This window comes from Drosophila suzukii, chromosome 3 (assembly GCF_043229965.1).
Source record: "Drosophila suzukii chromosome 3, CBGP_Dsuzu_IsoJpt1.0, whole genome shotgun sequence".
Taxonomy (NCBI): domain Eukaryota; kingdom Metazoa; phylum Arthropoda; class Insecta; order Diptera; family Drosophilidae; genus Drosophila; species Drosophila suzukii.
Genome location: NC_092082.1, coordinates 10,096,780 through 10,119,986, shown reverse-complemented (window position 1 = coordinate 10,119,986; position 23,207 = coordinate 10,096,780). Strand labels below are relative to the sequence as shown.

The window sequence follows — 23,207 nt, the reverse complement described above, 5'->3', positions numbered from 1 at the left end:
CCGCCGACGCAGTTTGTAAGTAATTAAACTGGCAAAGTTTTTGATAGCACAACAGGCAGGCCAGTAAAAAGCCATAACAAGCTGCTAAATTGGGGCGTGGCTGTATCCTAATTACGGACAGTTAATGCATAAATTATGGAATTTTTGGATTTGCAGTCAATCGGGAAATGAAAAGCGGCCATGTTGTCCCCCCCTCAAACTTTCTCCATGGTAATTACATTTGTTTATCTATTCCGATCAACTTTCTTCATAAAATATGCTGGCAAATGTCTTGCTTGTTAGCCGTGTGTGATATCTGATGTCCGTATCCGTATTCGTATCTCATTCTATCCATCTATCTGTGCGTATCTTTGCATCTGTTTATGGTGGGCTCTAGCTGGGTGTCGCTTGCCAAGGCAGGAAAACTTCATTTCCGCAAAACTAACTTTTGTTTAACATAACAAATTGTCTTGTTTACTTTGGGCGTGGCTCTGTGGCTGACAGATTTGCATAGCCACTGGAGAGATAGTGGCCAAAATTGAGTGGCAGCGAGACCAGGCCAGCCATCTTCGTCTCCTGGCACTTTTCAAATTCAATTTCAATTCGCTTTCGCTACTCGAAAGAAATTGAATTTGACCCGGCAGCACAGAAAAAACAAGGAAAAAAATAAATATAATTGTAAATTAAATTCGTTACATAAACGAAAATGAAAGAGCACCGGCCACACAGCTCGAAATAAAACAATAAAAATCAACGGAAATGCTCTAAACCCACACAAAGATACGCCAGCGGATGGGGACTTGAATTCGGATTCGGTTTGGGATACTAACTGGGATGTGGGGATGCCAATATCGAGGCTAAAAGTCGATGGGCGAAGGGGGGACCGGAAATGGGGAAACTCGAATTATATGCGGCGGGGTGAGCCACAAAAATGTTTTGATATCAAAAATGAAATAAAACAAAATCCTCGGCCGCAACAGCATGCTCTTCAATTACACTTTCGATTTTCCGATTCACACACATAGATACAAATACCCACACACACACACGCACATACGCACACTACCAAATCCAAGCGGCAAATCTCAAATCGAAAAAAGCACAAAAATCAAATCCAAACACAAGCCAAGCGAATGGAAGCGAAATAGAGTGGGTGGATGAGTATTAGGGGGCGGAAGTGCCAGCAAATGAAATTGTATAAAAGGCAGGGCAGAAAATTTATTGCACAACGGGAGGAGCGCACAAAAAATGGCCGCTCACTCATCCACACGGATACAAACACACACACACACTTACAGGGAGATATGGAATGGGGGTATCTGCATTATTCAGGCCAATTTGATACCCCAACAGGATGTATTCCATTCACAAAGGGTGTCGATTTCTAGCTCTTGAAATGGTTGATTTGAATGCGCTTAAAATACCATCTCAAGTAAGAAATATGTATAAGTTTAATAAGTTTTAATGTGTTTATCGTGCAACACAAATATTTCAAGTGCTTGGATCATACCATACTCAAATCTACAGAATTTGATGGGAACGCTTTTTGGTATACTTATAAGAGATTTAAAATATTAAAGAGGAATGTTAAACTTAAACTGAATGCCAAGCTTAATAAAAAAATATTTTTTTAAATATATTCGAGTATCATTTTTTGTGCTCTAGAAAAATATCCCTTAATTTAATTTTGGATTAAAGGTTAAACTGCTTTGTAGTCATCTATTTTCCGGCGATCCTAAGTCTGAAATAAATTATGAAAATCATTTATATTCAACTAAGTACCACTGGAAATCGAATGTTAAAAAAGTATTGTACTATACTCTCTTGTACACTTGCAAGGTTTTTTAGGTCCCAGAATATATGTACTTCCCGCACATAGTGCAAATCAAAGCAACAACAAATTGGAAATGTATTGAGTACGCTCCGCCCGTGCGTAGCAGTGGGCGTGGCAGTGCCAGTAACACCAACACCAATGTCTAAATCAAAATCCAGCAGAAGCCAGCAGAAGCAAAAAGCAAATCCCATTTTATCCGCAAACATAAATTGAAGGCGCATTGGAGTTGCACCGCCATGTCTCATGCGACATCCACCGAGAAGACCCAGTCGAGATTTTTCCATCTCCATCTCCTGGGCATCCTTGCTGGCTTTTCCTTGGCTTTCCACACAGCTCCTTCACGTTTTTTTTTTTTGCCCCCCATTCGCCTTTCTTTGTTTGCTGCGTAGCTGTAATACAAATCATCTCAGTCCGTCTGTCTGTCTACCAAGCTATCTGTTTGTATTCGTATTCCAGTGTCCCAGGCGCATTGAATCGTTGAGTTTTGACTCGTAAAGTTTGAGGCAAGTCCTGCGGGAGGACGAGAAGTGGAAGAGGATGAAGCTGAAGCTGGGGGCCCTGCGCTCGTTTTAAGTGCGAATGAAAGCAGTTAGTTGCAGCCATAACTCAATAAGCACAAATGCAAATTGCGCCGGCAGGGAGGATTCTTGGTTAGCAGTGGGCCGAGGATAATGCCGAAAGGATAACGATGGGCACGGTCCTTTCGACTGCCTGCCTGCCAAGTGGTCCAAAACTTGGCCTTGCCCCGGGGCCCATGGCATTGCCAACATGCCGCAGTTGGCCTAAATTCTGTTGCCCATCCAGGGGTATCTGCTGGATACGCAGTGGCATGTACGCATCCTTGTATCCGTTTTCGGTAAATTTCAAATTGAAACTGATTTTGCTCCTTTGGCTTTTGTTTGTGCGGGGGGGAGAGTGAAAAGGGTGAATGTATCTGGGCAAAAAGGGGGCGTGTGTGTGGCCTATTTTTAGACAAAGCAAATGTCAAGGCGCAGGCGACAAAGAAAACTGGAGCGTTGTGTAGACAGATTTGAAAGGACTTAAGTCTGAACAGAAATAAGCCAGAATTTATGACTAAAAGTACTCAAAAATGGTAGCAGAAACGTCTGGAGACTTCAATGAACAATACAAAAACTCTGATTTAATTGGCACAAATATGAATAAAGAAATCCAATTTATATCATTTGATTTGTAGACATATTTTAAGAAGCTTACTTATCAAATCTAAAATGGGTTTGTTATTTTCACATCTTTAAAATAAAATCATATTTTTGGATTGATTTTCTGGGTGCATATATTTTATCAATTTTTAAGAGTGATAAACACAGCTTAATGTTTCAATGCCAAAGTAATTGAATATTTTTCCATTTTGTATATTGGCCGAACTTTTGAGTGCTTTAAGTCCCATTTCATTGGCCATTTGCATTTTTTATACGAATGAATTGTAAAAAGCAAGTAGAATTAAAAAAGATTTTTATATTTTTGCAAAAATAACCTCTTGATAACTTTTGAATGGACATTCACAATTTTTGATCTGGATAAACTCGTTTGATAGCATCAGCTGATTAGCAGCGTTTTCAATAAAATAAGTCGCTTACTCTCGAATTTTATTCAGCCCACTTCAGACAAGCTTAAGGCTTAAGCAGATTTCGGCTAGAATAATGCTGAGAATTTGATTTCTCGTCGGGTGGATGGGCGTAACCCCTTGTCCGACCCCTTCCCTAAGCCCCGGGGCTTCCTGTGAGCTGCAAATGCTCGTCTTGTTGATAAGGGACTGGGGATTGGGGCTCGGGGCCCTTTTCCTTTGCAGTGGCTAACGACTCGCAAAACTGTTGATGGCTCTAATTTGTGTGCCCCTGTGCTAATGCATCTATGTACGTATCTGGGAATCTGGATCTGGCCATATGTCCGGCTGGGCCGGAATGGATGTAAATTTGCTCGAAACTCAGTTAATTAACAGGATCACACTTGATACCCCGCAGGTCTGTTGCGCCTCCAGCAAATATACCAGGGACTGCGGCCCGGCAACGAGTCCTTCCAAGTGGAGCTGGTCAAGCGCATCTCCAATGTCAGCATGGCCATCGAGTTCCTGCACACGCTGGAGCAGATCGGCCGCTTCGAGAACAAGCACATCGTCCTGGACTGCCCCACGGAAATGGCCAAGCAAATACTAATCCAGCATGTCCGCGATTTGCGACTGGGCCGACGCACCTACCACTATTTGCTGAGTGGTTTGGTAAGTGTTGCTGCCCACAAACCCAAAAAACCAAAACCCCAAAACCCAAACCAGTCCAGGGCGAGTAACGTATCCAAAAACCCAAAAAAAATAACGATTAAACCAAGGCACAGTGGAGTTTAAGTTAATTAATCACATACAAATTTAAAAATACCAAATGTTTTACATTTTGTTTTATATTAATTGCTTACTAATACTTTTTCTAATAATAATTTAATATTGTTAATATCCTCACAAATGTTTTATATTTTGCTTTATATAAATTGGATACTAATACTTTTTTAAATAATAATTTAATATTATTAATATCCTCACAGAATTGTTTAAATATTCAACTGTTCCTTATATTTTCGAACAGTTTCAATAAACAATTTTTTTTTATTAAATAAATAAATTAAATAAATTAAACAAATCCCATTAAAAAATATAACGTTAAAAGTGTTGAATGTAAATTAAAAGAATCTAAAAATACAAATGTATTTTATTCAAATGTACATTTTACAGTGAAGTATAGCCAATTTTGCCCACTGTACCTCTACGAATCCAATTTTGGTTCCATTGTCTTGCCAGTAGTGTTTCAAATATGATCCTAATAGTTTTAATCACTTTAAAAATATTTAAAAAAATCTAGTGCTATCTTATAACAACTTTACAAAATTTTAAAATAAAAGATGATCCTTTTAAAATAAACCACTCTAAAAGTCTTGAATCGAAATAAAACTCATTTCATAAGACAAATGTATTCTATTTAAATTTGCATTTTACACAACCCTATAACCAAGTTGCCCCACTGTACCTCTACGAACCCAATTTCGATTCAATACAAGACAATGGTATTGCAGGTCATGGACGATCGCTGGGAGAGCGAGATAATCGAATTTGGTGCCATTAACATCACAGGCTTTCGCATCGTGGACACGAATCGGCGGCTGGTGCGGGAGTTCTACGACAGCTGGAAGCGCTTGGACCCCCAGATGAGTGTGGGCGCTGGCCGTGAATCGATTTCGGTGAGTAGCCCCTAGTATATATCCAAACGAGGCCAGCTCACTAGTTTGGCAGTTAAATATTTGCGTGGATTTAATGTTTGTCCGGGGGAGGACACTATGCTGTAGCAACTGTAGCATAGTTTGCGGCGCTTTGTCGCTGCTCAGCGCTCTGTTTGCACTTGTGTTTGTGCGCTCTGTTTGTGTTGCGTGTCGTCAAATACTCGTCCTCTTATTCACTCTAGTATTTTAGTATTCTAGTATTCGCATTCCGGCGACAGATTCCAGATTTCACTTTTAGCGAGCGGGCAGGAGACAGATAGCTATCGCACAACTTGCAGTCAAAGGCACATGTGTCCTTGTCGCTGCTGCTCCGTTGTCCTTGTCAATGCTACCGGGACCTAGACATATACACTCAGGAGAAAAGGTGCTTAAAGGATTACTAAGAGTCAAAAACAGCTCGTTTTAACAAAATTGAATACAATTTTATAAAAATCTATATATATTTACAATAAAAAGGTATCCCAAAACTTAAGAATAACTCACTTAGTTTGTAGATCAGAGCATATCATTATCTAAATAAGGTATATATTAACATATTACGAATATAAAAAAAAATACTTTCCATAAAGTAGGTTTAATTGTTTTTAGAATATTTTAAGAACTTAAGAATCTATGATTTTTATTGTCTTCTTTTTATTTCAACATTCCAACATTAATAAGATGTGTATCAAAAAATGTAACTTTTAGAAAATTTATGCTTAAAACCATATATCATATCATAACTTGTAATAAGTGATACTATTTTTTTAAGTGTAAAAGAGATAGCCTTGCGACAGCAGCAAGTTGGTTTAGTTTGCGCTTGCTGGCTGTTTATATTTGTATTTCCTTGGCATTATCCTTGTTGACAAAGATTTCACTTTGTGGCGCTTAAACGTTAGTTGAATTCAGCTGGAGGACAGTTCTCTCCGGTCCAGTTTGGTTCAGTTCGCTTTAGTCCGGTCCGGTCTGGTCCGGTGTCCTTCGTTTTAGGTCCGTTCCGGTCCGGCTTCTGGACCGCTGCTCTCTTTGGCAGCATTTGTTTGTTTATTTGACTTGCGTGTGTGTTCTGGGGGGAAATTCACATTAAAGTCTTTGTGCGGCATTCTGTTTGCCCAACTGCCAGTAGGCCAGTTTAAGGACTCGTCCAGCCAGCAGTTAAATATTAAATCAAAGTTTTGCCCGCTCTTTTGTGTGGGTTAATGTGCGACACGTTTCGTGGATCAACTCCCGCCGGGCCTTGGGCTAGCTTAGCCCAACCCCTCGTCGCCCATCACCTGCCCACCTGGTGGGGTAAATACGGCGGAAGATAGCTCTGCCCCGCAGGGCCATGGCTGGCAAAATTGTGAATAACAGCGTGTAATGCACTCATTAGATGCCAGCACATAAAACCACCTCACCTCAGATCCGAATCCACGGGGGGCCTTATTGACTAACATCCACCATCCGCTAGGGTTTTTCCCAAATCAATGCTTTTGGGGTGGCTTTGACCCTCGTTTAAAAGATAATATTCTCTCTTCGTCCAAATCGGGATCCAATAATTTAAGTTATGAAATCCCCATTCTGAAAGCCTTTGGAAATACGGAAAAATCGAACATGAAAATGGGTTCAAATTTTGACCCTCGTATAATAAAAATATTTGTATGCAGATTATTAGAGAATTCCACCACGAATTCATAGAGGTATCCCACTTTAAAATCGGGATCCATTTACCCAAGTTATGAAAGTTAGAAGTCCATTTTTGGGTCCCCATTCTGAAAGCCTTTGGAAATACCGAAAAATCGAACATGAAAATGGGTTAAATTTTTGACCCTCGTATAACAAAAATATTTGAATGCAGATTATTAGAGAATTCCACCACGAATTTATTGAGGTATCACACTTTAAAATCGGAATCCATTTACCCAAGTTATAAAAGTTAGAAGACCATTTTTGGGTTCCCATTCTGAAAGCCTTTGGAAGTACGGAAAAATCTAACATGAAAATGGGTTAAAATTTTGACCCTCGTATAACAAACATATTTGAATGCAGATTTTTAGAGAATGTCACCACGAATTCATAGAGGTATCCCACTTTAAAATCGGGATCGATTTACCCACGTTATAAAAGTTATAAGTCCATTTTTGGGTTCCCATTCTGAAAGCCTTTGGAAATACGAAAAAATCGAACATGAAAATGGGTTTAAATTTTGACCCTCGTATAACAAAAATATTTGAATGCAGATTATTAGAGAATTCCACCACGAATTTATTGAGGTATCACACTTTAAAATCGGAATCCATTTACCCAAGTTATAAAAGTTAGAAGTCCATTTTTGGGTCCCCATTCTGAAAGCCTTTGGAAATACCGAAAAATCGAACATGAAAATGGGTTAAATTTTTGACCCTCGTATAACAAAAATATTTGAATGTAGATTATTAGAGAATTCCACCACGAATTCATAGAGGTATCTCACTTTCAAATCGAGATCTATTTACCCAAGTTATGAAAGTTAGAAGTCCATTTTTGGGTGCCCATTCTGAAAGCCTTTGGAAATACGGAAAAATCAAACATGAAAATGGGTTAAAATTTTGAACATCGTATATCAAAAATATTTGAATGTAGATTACTAGAAAATTTTACCACAAATCCATAGAGGTATCCTACTTTAAGATCGGGACCCATTTACCAAAGTTATGAAAGTTAGAGGTCCATTTTTGGGTACCCATTCTGAAAGCCTTTGTAAATACGGAAAAATCGAACATGAAAATGGGTTAAATTTTTGACCCTCTTATAATAAAAATATTTGAATGCAGTTTATTAGAGAATTCCAAATTAAATTCATAGAGGTATTACTTTAAAATCGGCATCCATTTACCCAAGTTATGAAAGTTAGAAGTCCATTTTTGGGTTCCCATTCTGAAAGCCTTTGGAAGTGCGGAAAAATCGAACATGAAAATAGGTTAAAATTTTGACCCTCGCATAACAAACATATTTGAATGCAGATTTTTAGAGAATGTCACCACGAATTCATAGAGGTATCCCACTTTAAAATCGGGATCGATTTACCCAAGTTATAAAAGTTAGAATTCCATTTTTGGGTTCCCATTCTGAAAGCCTTTGGAAATACGGAAAAATCGAACATGAAAATGGGCTAAAATTTTGATCCTCGTATAACAAAAATATTTGAATGCAGATTATTAGAGAATTCCACCACGAATTCATAGAGGTATCCCACTTTAAAATCGGGATCCATTTACCCAAGTTATGAAAGTTAGAGGTCAAGTTTTGGGGTACCATTCTAAAAGCCTTTGAAAATACGGAAAATTCGAACATGAAAAGGGGTTAAAATTTTGACCCTCGTATAACAAAAATATTTGAATGTAGGTTATTAGTGAATTACACCACAAACTCATAGAGGTATCTCACGTCCAAATCGAGGAGTAATTACCCAAGTTATGGAATCTAGAAGTGCAGTTTTGGGTTCCCATTCTGAAAACCATTGGAAACATAGAAATATCCATATTTTGTGGAATATACTTTTAGAAATCGTAGGTCTAACATTAGGGTAGAACTTCCTTAATTGTAATCAACGCCGTTTTCACGTATACTTATAGCTTTAACTTATAAATTACTTATAATAACCTACGAACTTGAATGTCTTTTAACCTTAACCATTTTATTTCACAAAACTCAGGCTCAGGCAGCTCTCATGTACGATGCCGTTTTTGTCCTGGTGGAGGCGTTCAACAAAATCCTGCGCAAGAAGCCGGACCAGTTCCGGAACAACGTGCAGCGGCGGAGCCAGACGCTGATGGTGGCCCAGGCGGCGGCCTCGACGTCCAGCGATGGCTACAACTACAATGCCAGCGGAGGGGGTGGCAGTGGCTTCGGAAATGGTGGGGCGGGCGGTGGTTTCGCCGGCAGCGATTCCGGCGGATCCGGTGGCATGGCCTCCCGAGCACTGGACTGCAATACGGCCAAGGGCTGGGTGAATGCCTGGGAGCATGGCGATAAAATATCGCGTTATTTGAGAAAGGTGAGTTTAGGATCCATTCATGTTCGCGACGATGAGATGATGTGGACACAATGTACCAACATCATCGACATCGATACACCTGCCATGCCGGCCGGGCAAACTGACAAAGCAATTAAGCACACACTCCTGTTCCTGTTTTACGGCTCACTCTGCACTCTGTATCCTGTATCCTGTACGGTGTATATATCTATCTATTGGTATCTTTGCCTCCGCAGGTGGAAATCGAGGGCCTAACCGGGGACATCAAATTCAACGATGACGGCAGACGCGTCAATTACACGCTGCACGTCGTCGAGATGACAGTAAACAGCGCCATGGTATGTGTTTTGTTGTCTAGTGTTGTTTAGTGTTCTGCGGGGCTGTGTCTAATGGTCCGCGCGGCGTTAAGCCATCCGGGAAAAAGCTAAAGCCCTGTCGCTGTTTGCAGTGTTCAGCTTCTGGGCAAGGGTTTTCACTTCAAAATTGGAAATAGAGAAAGATATTTCGCCAGGCTTTTATACTCGTATGGAGTTTACCTTCCCTATTAAAACTAAATAAATCTATGCTTTTCAGTTCATTTATATTCCAACTAGTTTATCACAATATATTAGGTATTTAGAAGTGAATTTAACTACCTAAATAATAGTCTATATTTTAAATATTCATATACCAAATTAATTAAAATACGAAATTCAAAACTGTATTTAGATAAAATTTAATTAACATTTTAGCAACTTTTCCCCAATAAACAATGCCCAAGCCAATCGCAACTAAATTGACCAGCCTCGGACTGCCGAAATAGAAAATAATTCAAAGTTAGGCAAAAATCGATTCACTTTGGTCCCTTGTGGGGAGCAAGGTGTCGATTTCTGCATTATTTATGGCCTGTGCCCACCTCAGTAATTTATAATCTTTCGGGACTGCTTCTTTTCTGACAACCCAGGTCAAGGTGGCCGAGTGGAATGACGATGCTGGCCTGCAGCCCCTAAATGCCAAGTATGTACGACTGCGTCCGCATGTGGAGTTCGAGAAAAACCGGACCTACATAGTGACCACCGTCCGGGAGGAGCCCTATATCATGGAGAAGCAGCCGGCCTTCGGGGAGAAGCTGCACGGCAACGAGCGCTACGAGGGATACTGCAAGGACCTGGCCGATCTGCTGGCCAAGGAACTGGGCATTAACTGTAAGTGAATGGGAATGCGCGATGGCCTGCTTAATCGGGCGTGTGAGTTCCCCGCTCACGATATCCGCTTCCGTGCACTGAAATAAAATTCTAGGTGCATTTCCTTTACGATAAAAATGATTTGCATTACCAACGAAAAGCATACAAAGTTCCTTTCCATAAGTTATAAATTATGCCTGCTTAATGGTTTCAAGAAATGGAAGAATTTATTTAGAATGGTTTTTAGTCGATTAAAGTCAAGAACCTACAATCATCCCTAACGGAAACTTTTTTAAAAATATTTTTTGATTGGTCGCATCCAATGACTTCAAGTTGTCTTAGTTTAAAAGATTTTTTCAAATCAATTAAAATATTTTTTGGTTTCTAATAATCAAAATGATTCTAATAATTCTATTATTCAAAAAAAGTGTCAAAATGTATCTTAATATTTCTAAAAATATATAGATTAAATGGAATACTCCTTATATTTTTAATGATATTATACTCTAGCTTTTTTTCCTGTGTTTCAATTGCAGATGAGCTGCGCCTGGTCAAGGATGGCCATTACGGCTCGGAGAAATCCAGCGCCCATGGGGGCTGGGATGGAATGGTGGGGGAGCTGGTGCGCAAGGTGAGTGCCTCCCTTCGGAGTATACCTTATCCATTTACCCCTCAACTCACCCTCTGGCAAACGAACTCCTTGGCTTGCAGGAAGCGGATATTGCGATTGCCGCCATGACGATTACCGCCGAACGCGAACGTGTCATCGACTTCAGCAAGCCGTTCATGTCGCTGGGCATCTCTATCATGATTAAGAAGCCAGTGAAGCAGACGCCCGGCGTGTTCAGCTTCATGAATCCTTTATCGCAGGAAATTTGGGTGCGTATATGCAGGGAGTTTCCCGGAGTTTCCCAATCCCCGATACCCATTTCCCCATCCACATCCCCATCCCTTTTCCTTTTCCTTTGGCTGCATGCACTTTGCTTCATTGGCGCTCAGCGAAGCGATGCAACTCGAGATTCCTGGGATATGCTAGGGATTTTCCCGACTAAGAGCCAGAGATTGTCCAGGACCTGTGTCCTCAAAGCCGTAAACATTTGAATCAGGGATTTAGCTGCGACTATAGATATTGCCAGCTGGCAATTTCTAATTATATATCCCGGACTCCGTCTAAGACTCTCATTCGACTAAATACACAACGCAATGTGTTTATTTTCACTTTGGTAACGAGTCAAAATGTTGCAAAAATTGCGCTGCATACAAATGAGTAAAGTTTTTAAACAATTTCTTCATTTCTGTTTCTGTTTCGCCGCCGCCGCCATTGCCTGGTAATTTTTACGCTTACCAATTTTGTTCCCCTATTTTCTTTATGTTCTATGGAGGTTCTTCTTTTTTTTTTTTTTTTGTTGCAAAGGCTGCTGGTCGGGCAAAAGTTTGCGGCAAAGTTTCGACTTGTATATTTATTTCTTCTGGTTTCGGCTTCAACTTGGCACCACGTAAGCTCCCAAAGTTTAATAGAGTAAACGACAAAGTTTTTTGTGCTTTTGCCACTGTTTGCCTTTTTTAACATTACTCGCATAAACAGCAGTGCCCAGCATCACAGCAGGGCAACATGGAGTTTTCCCCGAAATTACGTGGCCGTCAAGTTTTAAATTTAACGCTAGTCTCTGGTCCGAAGTTTGCCGCTCGAGGCTTGTTTAAATAATGGCGAGCCATCAAATTTGTATGAGCGTTTAGTTGATGTTTATGTTGCACCAGGGCGCCCCCCATCCTGAACTACTCAAAAAATTGTTGGGGGGCGTTAACTGAGTAGATAATTAAATAAATTGGATGGGCATGCGAGGATAAGAATACCCCAACCTCTGCTATTAATGCGCTGTAAATGCGCAAAATTATGACGACAGAGGCAGTTAAATTTACGCACAATAAAAAATTCATAAAAAAAAGAAAGGGCCAAAGCCCAAATCAGAATCTCGAAAGTCAAAGAGTGTTGACAGCGCGACAAACGCAAAATTAAATGCTAATAAAAGCGGGTGAAAAGCGCGCCAAAGTGAAAGCTAATGCGTAATTTGACATGAGCTAAAAAAAAATTACAAATGCAAATTAGTTTCCAGGGGTTGGGTTTATATATATAGCTATATCTGGGCTCTAAGGATGCCGGAGAAAGTGTAAGGGGCAAAAGGAAAGGCGAAAGAGCCAAGGCGCAAAGTTAACAAGCTAATAAAAAAGTCTTTTACAAAAAATTTATCATAAATTAAATGAAGCATTTTAGCTGCACACACACACACACGCACTTGCTATCTGAAAAGCAACAACAAAAGGGGCACAATCCTACTTAGGCGAGTGTGCGAGTGTGAGAGTGTGTGGCGAAGCCATTCAGGCATATGAAAGCGGCGGCGACAAACGACAAGGACACACCTTTCCTTCCGCACAAAGGCGCTTTCCATGGCAGCCATTCAGGTGCCGACAGCTCCGACACACACACAAACACTAGAAGGCTTTACACTGGGAGAAAAGAAATGAATACACAGACTCCTAGACTATAGACTCCTGTGCCAAAATGAAAGCCCTCTGCTGCTAGATTTCAACTCCAGAAAGAACTTAATCTTAATATCATATCTTAATATTATACAATCATGCAATTTTTCAATTTAGATTAAACATTAATTTGATTAATGAATATTTTTAATTTTTCTCTTAAAATGTTAGAACTGTAAAAATTAAGACTTTCATAGGAACTTAAACATAGTTCAAGATGACATGGCCAATACAGTTATACAATTATGACAATGAGCTTTTTTTTTAATTTTAATGCTGAGTCAGTACTAGTATTTTTTTTAATATGGTTTTTATAAACACGTTTTCTATTAAGGATTTAGGTAATAAAATATTCAGTAAATGTACTTGAATTAATGAAATATAAAACCTTATATCATCTTTGTTAAACTATTTTATAACAGGATTGTTCTTTTTGAACCGCAATCAATACTTATAAAGTAAAGAAAATACTGAAAAATAAGGTTTTTTGGGCAAAGTAAAATATTCTTTATAAATCAAACACAATTTTCCTCAGTGTAGGCGCTGCAACACCAACAGTAGCAACTGTTGCCAGACAGCCCACGGCAGAGTTGCTGCTCCTGTCGATGTCCTTGGCTGCCATTGTCTGGCTCCTTCGAGCCCGTGCTTCCCGCACCATCGCTCCATTAGGTTAATGTTTCGTTATTTTCTAGAAAGCCCCGGCCGCTTCCGCTTCAATTAGTTAAGAAAATTTAATGAAAAAAAGCAGCAGCAGCAGCCGGTAATTTCGCAGTGGCTGCTTGCACAGGTGCCAGCCTCCCATGTTCCGTGTCACGAGCATCTCATGTTTACTTACTCACCACCCCCACCAAACCAGCTTTCTACTTTCCTTTCTTTTTCCTTTCACCTGCCAACAGGTGAGCGTCATCTTCAGCTACATCGGCGTGAGCATCGTGCTGTTCTTTGTGTCGCGCTTCTCGCCGCATGAATGGCGCCTCGTGCAACAGCCGCAGCAATCTCAGTCGCCAGGTAAGTGCCACCTGTATATGAACCCACACACCTGTTCTCCCCAGCAGCTTGGTTATTTGAATATTGAATTAATATGCCCGCTTTTGAAAAGTTCACGCTGGAATGGGAACAATAATGTCTAAATGGTTGAGATCTTTCAAGTGAATACCCTTAGAAGTTAGCATTAGCATTAGCCTATTGTCTTATTCTATTAAATCAGAAATATATTGAGGGTTAATCTTTTGAGCGACACATAAGTTTTTAAGCCAACATAATTTTAGGGCAATTAATAAACTTAAGTAAAGAATCTATAAGTATTCTGGCAACTGCTTCTTTAACAATCTGAATTGATGTATTTTGAATATAATTGTAGGAAACTTGTAATAGGGTGTGCGTTTTTAATATATTTTTATATTATTTAAGAGGTTTGCAGAATAATACAAATAATTTATAAATAATAAATCTAGATTATTATATTCCATTCATATGGATGGAAACGGCTTTGCCAACAATTGATATCCATTTCCTGTTCTGGGATGCGAAAGGTATATTCTTTAAACTAGAGATAGCTATAAGAACTACTTTCTTCATTGAAAAAACATTTTTTTAAGCAGTAATATTTTTTTTGCGTGTAGCCTAACGAGATATCTGCGTTAGCCAAAAAATAGGATGCCAGGCGGAAGAGCCGAAATCTCGTAATTGTATGCATCTGCTACAACTTTTGACTTGCTTTGCATTCGATTTCATTTGATTTCATGGAAATTCAATTATTTCGATTCAATTTGCCACTGGCTCTGCTGTTTTTGTAGGAATTCTGTTGACAATCGAAGCGAGATACACATATGGGCTGGCAGTTAGTTTGAGCGAGACAGAATGAAACCGTCGATGTGGATGTGGAGTGGCTGTTCATAACAATCTATTGACATCCTGCAAAACATCCTTAATGTAATTTTAGCGGAAAGTAAACAACATTTCGTATGCAGGCAGCGTTTACAGACAGTGTAAAAACGGAGATAGATAAACAGAGAGACCTAGTCCTTTCGATGCAGGGCGAGTGCAAAATAAAACCTGGCACCGAGTGCAGGAGCATAAAAGGACACGCCTTTCGCCATGGCATGGTCCTCCAGAATCAGCATCCACATCAGCATCACGAGCAGGAATTTGCCGGAGGAAGGGCAGCCGAAGCGGCAATGTCATCACATCTCCGCCTGGCAGTCAATGGCTTTGCAATTGAAGCAAATGGGGAACAGAGACTTGGCTATGGGTTTGATTGCATATCAATTAGAGCAGGCGCAAAAAGCCAAGCCAAACGAAATGATTGAAACTTGGACAGTCGACATGGGCACGTACTGGCGACTCACTCTCCATTCGATTCTCTTTCACACTGAGAAAATGAAAGTAGGGTTTGAGATGGGAAGCTATAACTTTGGAAGGTTTTTAAAGGGAAAATACAAGTTATACTTTGTTATGGACCTTTTATGCTAATCTTTAATACTATAGGTCAGGGTAATAAAATCCAGCACCAAAATACAAAATGTTCTGGATTTTAGTCCATGAAAACCTGGCTCTTATTCCCTATTATATAAGGAACAATATATATGGACATTTTCTTTTTTAACATATGAAATATGGACTAAAATAAATATTCAAAACTATTAAAGCATTCATTCAGATCATATGACATTCAAATTGAGCTTCAATGATTCAAATGGCCAAGTTTTCAGTCACCTTTTATTAGTTCTTTTCAGAAAATTTTAAATTTATTCTGTTTCGATTTTAAGAGTTATTGTTAATATTATGAAAAGATAATTTGATTGAAGACTAAACTTAGTTTCTTATGATAATACGAATTTGATACTTTCTTAATGACACTTGGGCTAGGTATTATAGAATAAGATACTTTTTCTTACTGTGCATTAGCAGACTGCGTTTGCCGTCTGCGGTTTCGTTTTGCGGCCAACTCACAGGGCTCTGTCCCCGCCCCCATTTCCGCCTGCTTGCTCTTTCAGATCCGCATGCACATCACGAACAGCTTGCCAATCAGCAGCCGCCCGGCATCATCGGAGGTGCCCCCCTGCCGGCACCGCCCGGACCACCCACTCCGGGCGCCCAGACGGCAGCCGGAGCCGCTGCCCTGCAGGCCGCCCTTGCCGCCGGAAGTCCCGGATCCGGAGGCTCATCCTCCACGGCCGTGAACGAGTTCAGCGTGTGGAACTCCTTCTGGTTCTCGCTGGCCGCCTTCATGCAGCAGGGATGCGATCTGTCGCCGAGGTCCGTGTCCGGACGCATTGCAGCCGCCTCGTGGTTCTTCTTCACCCTGATACTCATCTCCTCGTACACGGCCAACCTGGCCGCCTTCCTCACCGTGGAGCGCATGGTCACGCCGATCAATTCGCCGGAGGACCTGGCCACGCAGACGGAGGTGCAGTACGGCACTCTGCTGCACGGCTCCACCTGGGACTTCTTCCGGGTGAGTGGCAAATTGGTCAGGCACCTGTGCACTGAGGGAAATTTATTGGGCATTGGGTAGTAATGATTGAGGGACGAGTATTTTTAGAAATTTATCTAGTTCATAAGAAAAATATTTTTTCAAATAAGGTAGGTTTATTAAACAAACAAAAATGACCTCAAATCAGAATTCCTAAAATTCAGGATATGTCATTGCTGAACGGGGCTTAATAAATATAAATTTTTATTTTAAAATATTATTCAAAATGAATATTTTAAAAGCTCTGGATTTATTCATTTATTAAGTTCATTGAGTTTCCTTATCTTGTAATTTAGAGTTCATAGTTAAAAACGTTTTAGGAAATAATCAATTCAATTAAAGTCAATCTTCACTCAATTTTTTACCAAAACGTTAGGCTTTCTTTTCTTTTTATTGGCCCAGAATTTTCTTTCTCTGCCTACCTTGCATGTACCTTCCTGTACGACAGAATCCTCAGGGTATGGCCACTGCCGATTGCCTAGCAGCCAAATTAATTTCGGGTGCTCATGTCACACTCATTTGACAACCGCACAATGGGCGAATCAAAGACAATAAAAGCCAACAGTCAAGAGATGGAAAACCATTAGAATTTGCTAGCTGAGCCTTTTGAGACGTCAAAATTGAGAGGGTCCCAGCCGGGCCAGGGATTAATTTGTGTTAGACGAGGAATAAAAAGCAATTTGCCGCCTCTCCAACCGCCCTTCATGCCATCAGGATTCAGCAATCCACATTCCTTTTTTTCCGGCCGTCAATTGGGCCAAAAATGCAAAAGAAATGGGACGCAATTCTATTTTTTATGGCTACATTTATTTGAGATGCTTTTAAGCACACTTACGCTCTGCTGCCCCACCATGTGAGCAGATATATTCCTACATATATATATAATATATATGTTTGGGTACATATACTTATATATATCACTCCACAGTCGTTGGTAGGCGACTAGGAGCTCGAACTCGAACTCGGCATTATGTTGATGGATGTCTGGGTGGAACCGGGTGTCCCTATACTCCTGGATTTGAGGATTTCTGAGCCGGGATGCCTTGGCGTATACGGTTTATCCGCGTAGTCCTTACTTAATAATTTCGTTCGCCTTTTGTGTGCCCGCAGCGCTCCCAAATCGGACTCCACAATAAGATGTGGGAGTACATGAACTCGCGGAAACACAACTTCGTGCTCACCTACGACGAGGGCATCGAACGCGTGCGCAACTCCAAGGGCAAGTACGCCCTGCTGGTGGAGTCCCCCAAGAACGAGTATGTGAACGCCCGCGAGCCCTGCGACACAATGAAAGTGGGCCGCAATCTGGATACAAAGGGATTTGGCATCGCCACGCCGCTCGGTTCGGCGCTCAAGTGAGTACACTGCGGGGAAATGCGGCATCCTAAGAAGGGAACTTACATTGAAGCCTTAGAGCACTTCATGCTAAAGTTTGAAAACCTAACAATACAATTTTGAATTTTAAACAGCACAGTTTATTATTTTTTAAGCAAGCCCTTCCTGAAATATATTGTTTTTATAATATATCAGAGTTTGGAAAAAAGAAAATTACCCACACTTTCAATTTTCTTTATAACAATAATGCTATCAGTTAGTCTAAATAAAATATATTATATATTATTGAAATACTTTAAAAACCTTTTAACAAGTATACTTTTGAGTTATTATATTTATACATTTTTTAAGTCATTACAAGTATGGCTTTCAAAACACAATATAATCCCAATATTGTAATTTACTTATAATATTAATAAAACCGGGTGATACAAATAAAATATTTTATAACTGTAAGCTTACCTATTGAGACACTTATAAAACTTTTCAAAATATCTTTTTAAAATAAAATTTGTATCCTTTTTTAAAAACATTTTTGAGATTATTGTGATTTTTTTGTATTACTTTAATTTTAGATACCAACTATTTTTTTTCAGTTGGATTCTAAAAGATCCCTTAAAGCGTTAAATATCACAGAAAAGAACAAGCGGATATTTTTTTGATGTTTTTTGATTTGCATTCCTTTTTATTAAAGAGGGTACTAGGCATTATCCTAAAAATCTGTCCGACTTACCATAGTATGGGTACCATTTGTTCTGAGTGTAGGCTTGGAATCTGGGTGCCATTGGGGAGTCAGAAATGGATGCTCTTTAGGTTGAGGAGCTGGGGAGTTGCGAACCAGAGATGAAAGCTAACCCACATACTTAACAAAGGCGCCTTCACTTTCCCCTCCTCCTCCGCCAACAGGGACCCCATCAATCTGGCCGTGCTGACGCTGAAGGAGAACGGCGAGCTGATCAAGTTGCGCAACAAATGGTGGTACGAGAAGGCGGAGTGCAACCCCCACAAGGACGGGGAGGCCTCGCACAGCGAGCTGTCGCTGAGCAATGTGGCCGGGATATTCTACATACTGATTGGCGGCCTGCTTGTCAGCGTGTTCGTGGCCATCCTGGAGTACTGCTTCCGCAGCAAGGACTCCCGCTCCGCGTCCGGCGGTTCCGGCATGGGAATGGGCATGGGCATGGGTATGGGCATGGGACTGGGTGGAGTGGGCGGCGGGAGTCTGGGCAAGGCCAATGGATCCATGATGCTGGGTCCTTCGAGCGCCGTGCCCGGCGGGATGCCGACCTCACATCAAAGGAGCACGCTGACGGACACCATGCACGCCAAGGCTAAATTGACCATTCAAGCGAGTCGCGACTATGACAATGGGCGCGTCGGGGTAAGTTGCACTTGGAGAAAATACGGTTAAATATTAATTTCAAATATTCTTATAATTAAAAAACGCTAAGAAATAAACACACATATTCAATTCAATGTATTTAACAAGCAAACAAAAAAGTATATCAAATAATAGTGGGCTATCTTGGTATATTCTTTTAGAAAAAGTTGTTATAATTATAAAAAATATCCATCTTTCTTAATTAAACTTTTTTCAAAAATTAAAAAAAACATTAAAAAATAATAAAGCCTATTTAATCAAATGTTTTTTGCAATCAAACACATAAGAAGAGGTTAAAGTTGTCTATGACCTATTGTAATCCTATGATTTATTTACATCCTAAAGATATATGTATCTAAAATTTTAGATTAACTACATTACATTTTAAATAAGGGTATAAATTCAAATCAGGAAATTGGAAAAGGTCCCTTATTTTTAAAAACAAGTGCTTGCATTCAATAAATTCAAAAATAGACCATTTTTTTCTCGGTGTAGTTCAAAATTCCCAATTACAGAGTGGTGGAACTGCCTTCTATTTATAACGCACTTGCGATGTGTATCCAGACATTGATTCTAATCCACGCACAGTATCTCAATTGCGCCTCGTTGCAGTACTATCCGCCCGCCCAGCTATCGGCCACGCCCCCCGACGCCGGGGACGCCCTCCACATGAACGCCCACGGGCAGGTCTGACATGAGCACGCGCAGGAGTCGCGCCTCTGACGCACTCCCTGCGCGCCCACGATCCGCCGGATAATGGCCAACAGCCGCCAGGAGACGGAGAAGATGATGGGCGGTGGTGGTGGTCACGGAGTGACCGTATCCGTTCCGGCCACCTGCTCGAGCAGCACGAACGGCAGCCACGAGGGCAGCTTGACCCTGTCGCCAGGGAGTGGGAGTGCCACCCTGATGCGCCACTCGCCGGACATCAACCAGCATCCGTATGGCAAGTAAGTGCTCGGATGGCTTAGCTATAAGGACACCTAGTCTTAAGTGCCAGTCGAAAAGCCAAGGGACATCCATAAGCAGTCAAAAAAGGAATAAACGCTCAATAAATGCTGCATACTTTGAGGGGGTTTTCTATAAGGTCTTAGATATATCGCCTATTTCCTTTTAAGATTTGCTAAAAATAATTATTACATTTTTTAAAGTTTTTAAATATGGTTTTTCAGTAATGGTTGGTACTTAGATATCCTTTAAGACTACATGAAAGATAGAAAAAAAATTAATAAGTATAAGGATAAGTTGTCCAAAATGTATATTGTTATGGAAAAAAGAGGTTTATGATTTATGTATAAATATTTTTTTAAAACAAATTCAATCTTCTAAATTTTAAAAAATTTTTAATTCCACTAACTAAAGCAATATATTTTCAAATTTTATTAATGCATTTAGCTTCTCATGAATTTAAATCAATTTTAAAAGTAAAAGTAAATTGAAAATTAAATCAAGTGCAAAAGTGAAAGCAAGAGAATGCGTTGCAAAATGCATAGACCATTTTGGAAGCGATTGTGTGCCAAATTTATGGTTATTAATTTGCAATAAGTGCGCTGAAATTCAACAATAAATCTCGACACCGAGCGATGCAACAAAGTATGCAGCTTTATTTATGCGACCGCATTCAAATAATTGCGCTGCGCAATCAGTTGGCAAATTTTTTTTTGTTAGCCTGTCAGCAGTGCAATGGAAATGAGTGGTATAAATTATTGCATTACTGTTAACAGTCAGCTGAGCTGAGGATCGTATGGTATAATATGGGTTTGCTGGCAGGTGGGGCGGGAAAATACCGAGAGGTGGATGGATAAACAAGCAAGTGACAACCTACATGAGGCGGCAAGGACAACATGCAAAACACGAAATAACCATAAACACACAAATACAAAATAATACATACTCACATATATATATATATATGAACACTGCAATTCATTGCATTCAAATGACTGATTAATATTTTTAATAAACAACAAATGCGCCGCAACTCAATAGCTAAAAGGAAAATTGTGAAAACACGCACAAAACATGGGATAAGTGTTCATAGCGGGATATTCCACGTTCTTTTTTTTCATTTGCTCCTCAATTATCATTGCGGGATTTGTTGTCGCATATTTGTTTATAATTAAATTACAGAAAATACTGGCTTAACAGAGAAAAAAAAACGCTAATGAATACAAAGCGAGTGTCAGACAAGGGGGGCCCAACACAAATATTGTAATAAATTAATTAGCGCTAAATAAAGAAAATAGTTTTACTCATAGTTGGACTCGTGAATACAAAACAAACAACTGAAAAAAAAAACGAGACGAGTGGCTAGAAAGCAGAATTTTAATTAAATTTATTTTAATTGAAATTGTTTTGATTTCTGAGCTGCGAAAAGTGGGAAGAATTTGCACAGATTATTCCATTTTTAATCCATTTGTGTTATGAACGAGATTTATTTATTTATTTCTTTGTTCTAAAATTCCATTCTTTTTCGGCCCCCAGTGAGTAGCTACTAACTATTAGGCTAGGCTAGATATAATGGCTTGGATTGTAGGGCCAATCAAGCAACAACAAGAGTCGCATACTTCCGCATTGAAATTGGTCAAAGCAAACAGGATGTAGCTGTAATTAATAATTGTAAAAAATAACACAAAAAACGTACTCTTACTGTAGTTAAATTTTAGCATATACTTAGTATACTTTGCATTGACATGGGTCACGTTCTTTATTGTACATAAATCAAATGCCAAATGCTGCATAGATGGGCAAAAGTTGAACATTAAAACAATAAGAGAAGAAAGCGAAATACCATAACAATGATCAAGTCATATCAAACGGCATTCAAAATGGTACTAAGATTATCCCAACTAACATAACAAGTTGAACGTAAAAAATTAAATTCCAAAAAAAACTTAAAACTATTGTAAAATATTTATGAATTTATCGTTGTTAGCTCAAATTTGTGTGTGCATAAAATTGAATAGAGTATTTAATTTGAAAAAAACCTTTTAAATTTTTGGTTTACACTTCCCATTCCTTATGGTTTTGCGAATCGCTGGGTGCCTAAATGTTTTATAAGCCAGGCTGGGGAGACGACTTCAAACAACAACTGTTGCAGGTGAATTGCATTTAAAATCAATTTCAGTTGTTTAATCTATGACAAAATCAAAACTAAAATCAAACAAAGCCGCTAAAGTGCATAAATAAATTTAATATCAATAGTAAACAGAAAATTCAAATAAAACTACCGAGATATATGTATGTGCAAGTGCAAGAGTAAATACCTATAAATATAAATGGTAAACTGTCTAAGCAAATAAGTATTTATATATGTATCTACAAAATACGTATGCATGCGGACAACTAGAAATGTGTTGCTAGGAGGAACTACGAATCAAATCAGATAATAAATCCCAGAGACAGAGCCGAACCCGAATATTAAAAAAAAACTCAATTGACACCGCCACAAAAAGCATAGGCAAATCAAGCGAATTTTGCCCACGGCAACATGACTACAATATTATAGAGAACCGAAAACAATTAGTATTAAAAAGCATAGCCGTAAGTTGAAATCAAATTTGAATACAAAAAAAAATGTATGCCTTTTTATTTATTGACACTTTTATTTTAATTGATTGAGTTCTGACGTTGCCCGGTAGCCCTTTGAGATTCCTTTTTTTAAGAACCCCTCGCATATAGTCGTGCATAGCCATGTGTATAAATTTCAATTTAGTTGTAAAATATTTCCAAAGTCAATACATGGAAATGAGCAGCTGACGAAGCGGGACATTTGATATATTTATTAATATTTAGCAAACATATTGTTATCGAATTGCATTTAACTGCCCGAAACCAAAGTGAAAGCATAATGAAAGCAAACAAAGATGGTAAATAAAACTAGCATAATAATAAACATTTTAAATGCCTCTTTCTTTTCTTGGGTGGGTGAATCTGAATCTGAATCCGAATCGAATGGATCATTTGGCAGAGTAAATGAATTGTTTTTCACCCGCCGGGGTGTTAGAACTCCATTCTTCGGGCTAGTCGTTAATCCAAATGAATTAAGACAAATTTGGCTGAGTAAATAAACCCGGCTGGCATGGTTCTTTGCCCGGTCGAAGCCAACTGACTTAGGTAGCTGAAAGCATTTGCACAAATTGACGGTCTACCGCACTTGCCACATGCGGCAGCTGAGAAATGCTAAAGCACTCCCGCACACACAAACAGCCGGCAGAGGATGCCTTTATTATGAGGTCGCCGTGTGC

The 23,207-nt window shown here is 39.5% G+C and overlaps 1 protein-coding gene across 2 annotated transcripts in view; it reads left to right on the top strand.

Moving 5' to 3' along the window:
• Nucleotides 1-19,689, top strand: part of LOC108013611 (Glutamate receptor IB) — a 31,091-nt gene extending 11,402 nt beyond the window's left edge. The window contains exons 6-17 of one of the 2 annotated variants that reach the window (XM_036816028.3): nucleotides 3,796-4,049; nucleotides 4,892-5,056; nucleotides 8,748-9,089; nucleotides 9,305-9,406; nucleotides 10,012-10,252; nucleotides 10,768-10,862; nucleotides 10,943-11,110; nucleotides 13,666-13,777; nucleotides 15,766-16,226; nucleotides 17,355-17,599; nucleotides 18,486-18,960; nucleotides 19,549-19,689. In XM_036816028.3, coding sequence (XP_036671923.3) covers nucleotides 3,796-4,049; nucleotides 4,892-5,056; nucleotides 8,748-9,089; nucleotides 9,305-9,406; nucleotides 10,012-10,252; nucleotides 10,768-10,862; nucleotides 10,943-11,110; nucleotides 13,666-13,777; nucleotides 15,766-16,226; nucleotides 17,355-17,599; nucleotides 18,486-18,960; nucleotides 19,549-19,653 — 2,765 coding nt within the window. In that variant the 3' untranslated portion in view covers nucleotides 19,654-19,689. Of the gene's footprint in view, nucleotides 1-3,795; nucleotides 4,050-4,891; nucleotides 5,057-8,522; nucleotides 8,602-8,747; nucleotides 9,090-9,304; nucleotides 9,407-10,011; nucleotides 10,253-10,767; nucleotides 10,863-10,942; nucleotides 11,111-13,665; nucleotides 13,778-15,765; nucleotides 16,227-17,354; nucleotides 17,600-18,485; nucleotides 18,961-19,548 lie in introns of those variants that run through there. The other variant, XM_065864108.2, reaches the window with a different exon arrangement.
• The last annotated feature ends 3,518 nt before the right edge of the window (nucleotides 19,690-23,207 follow it).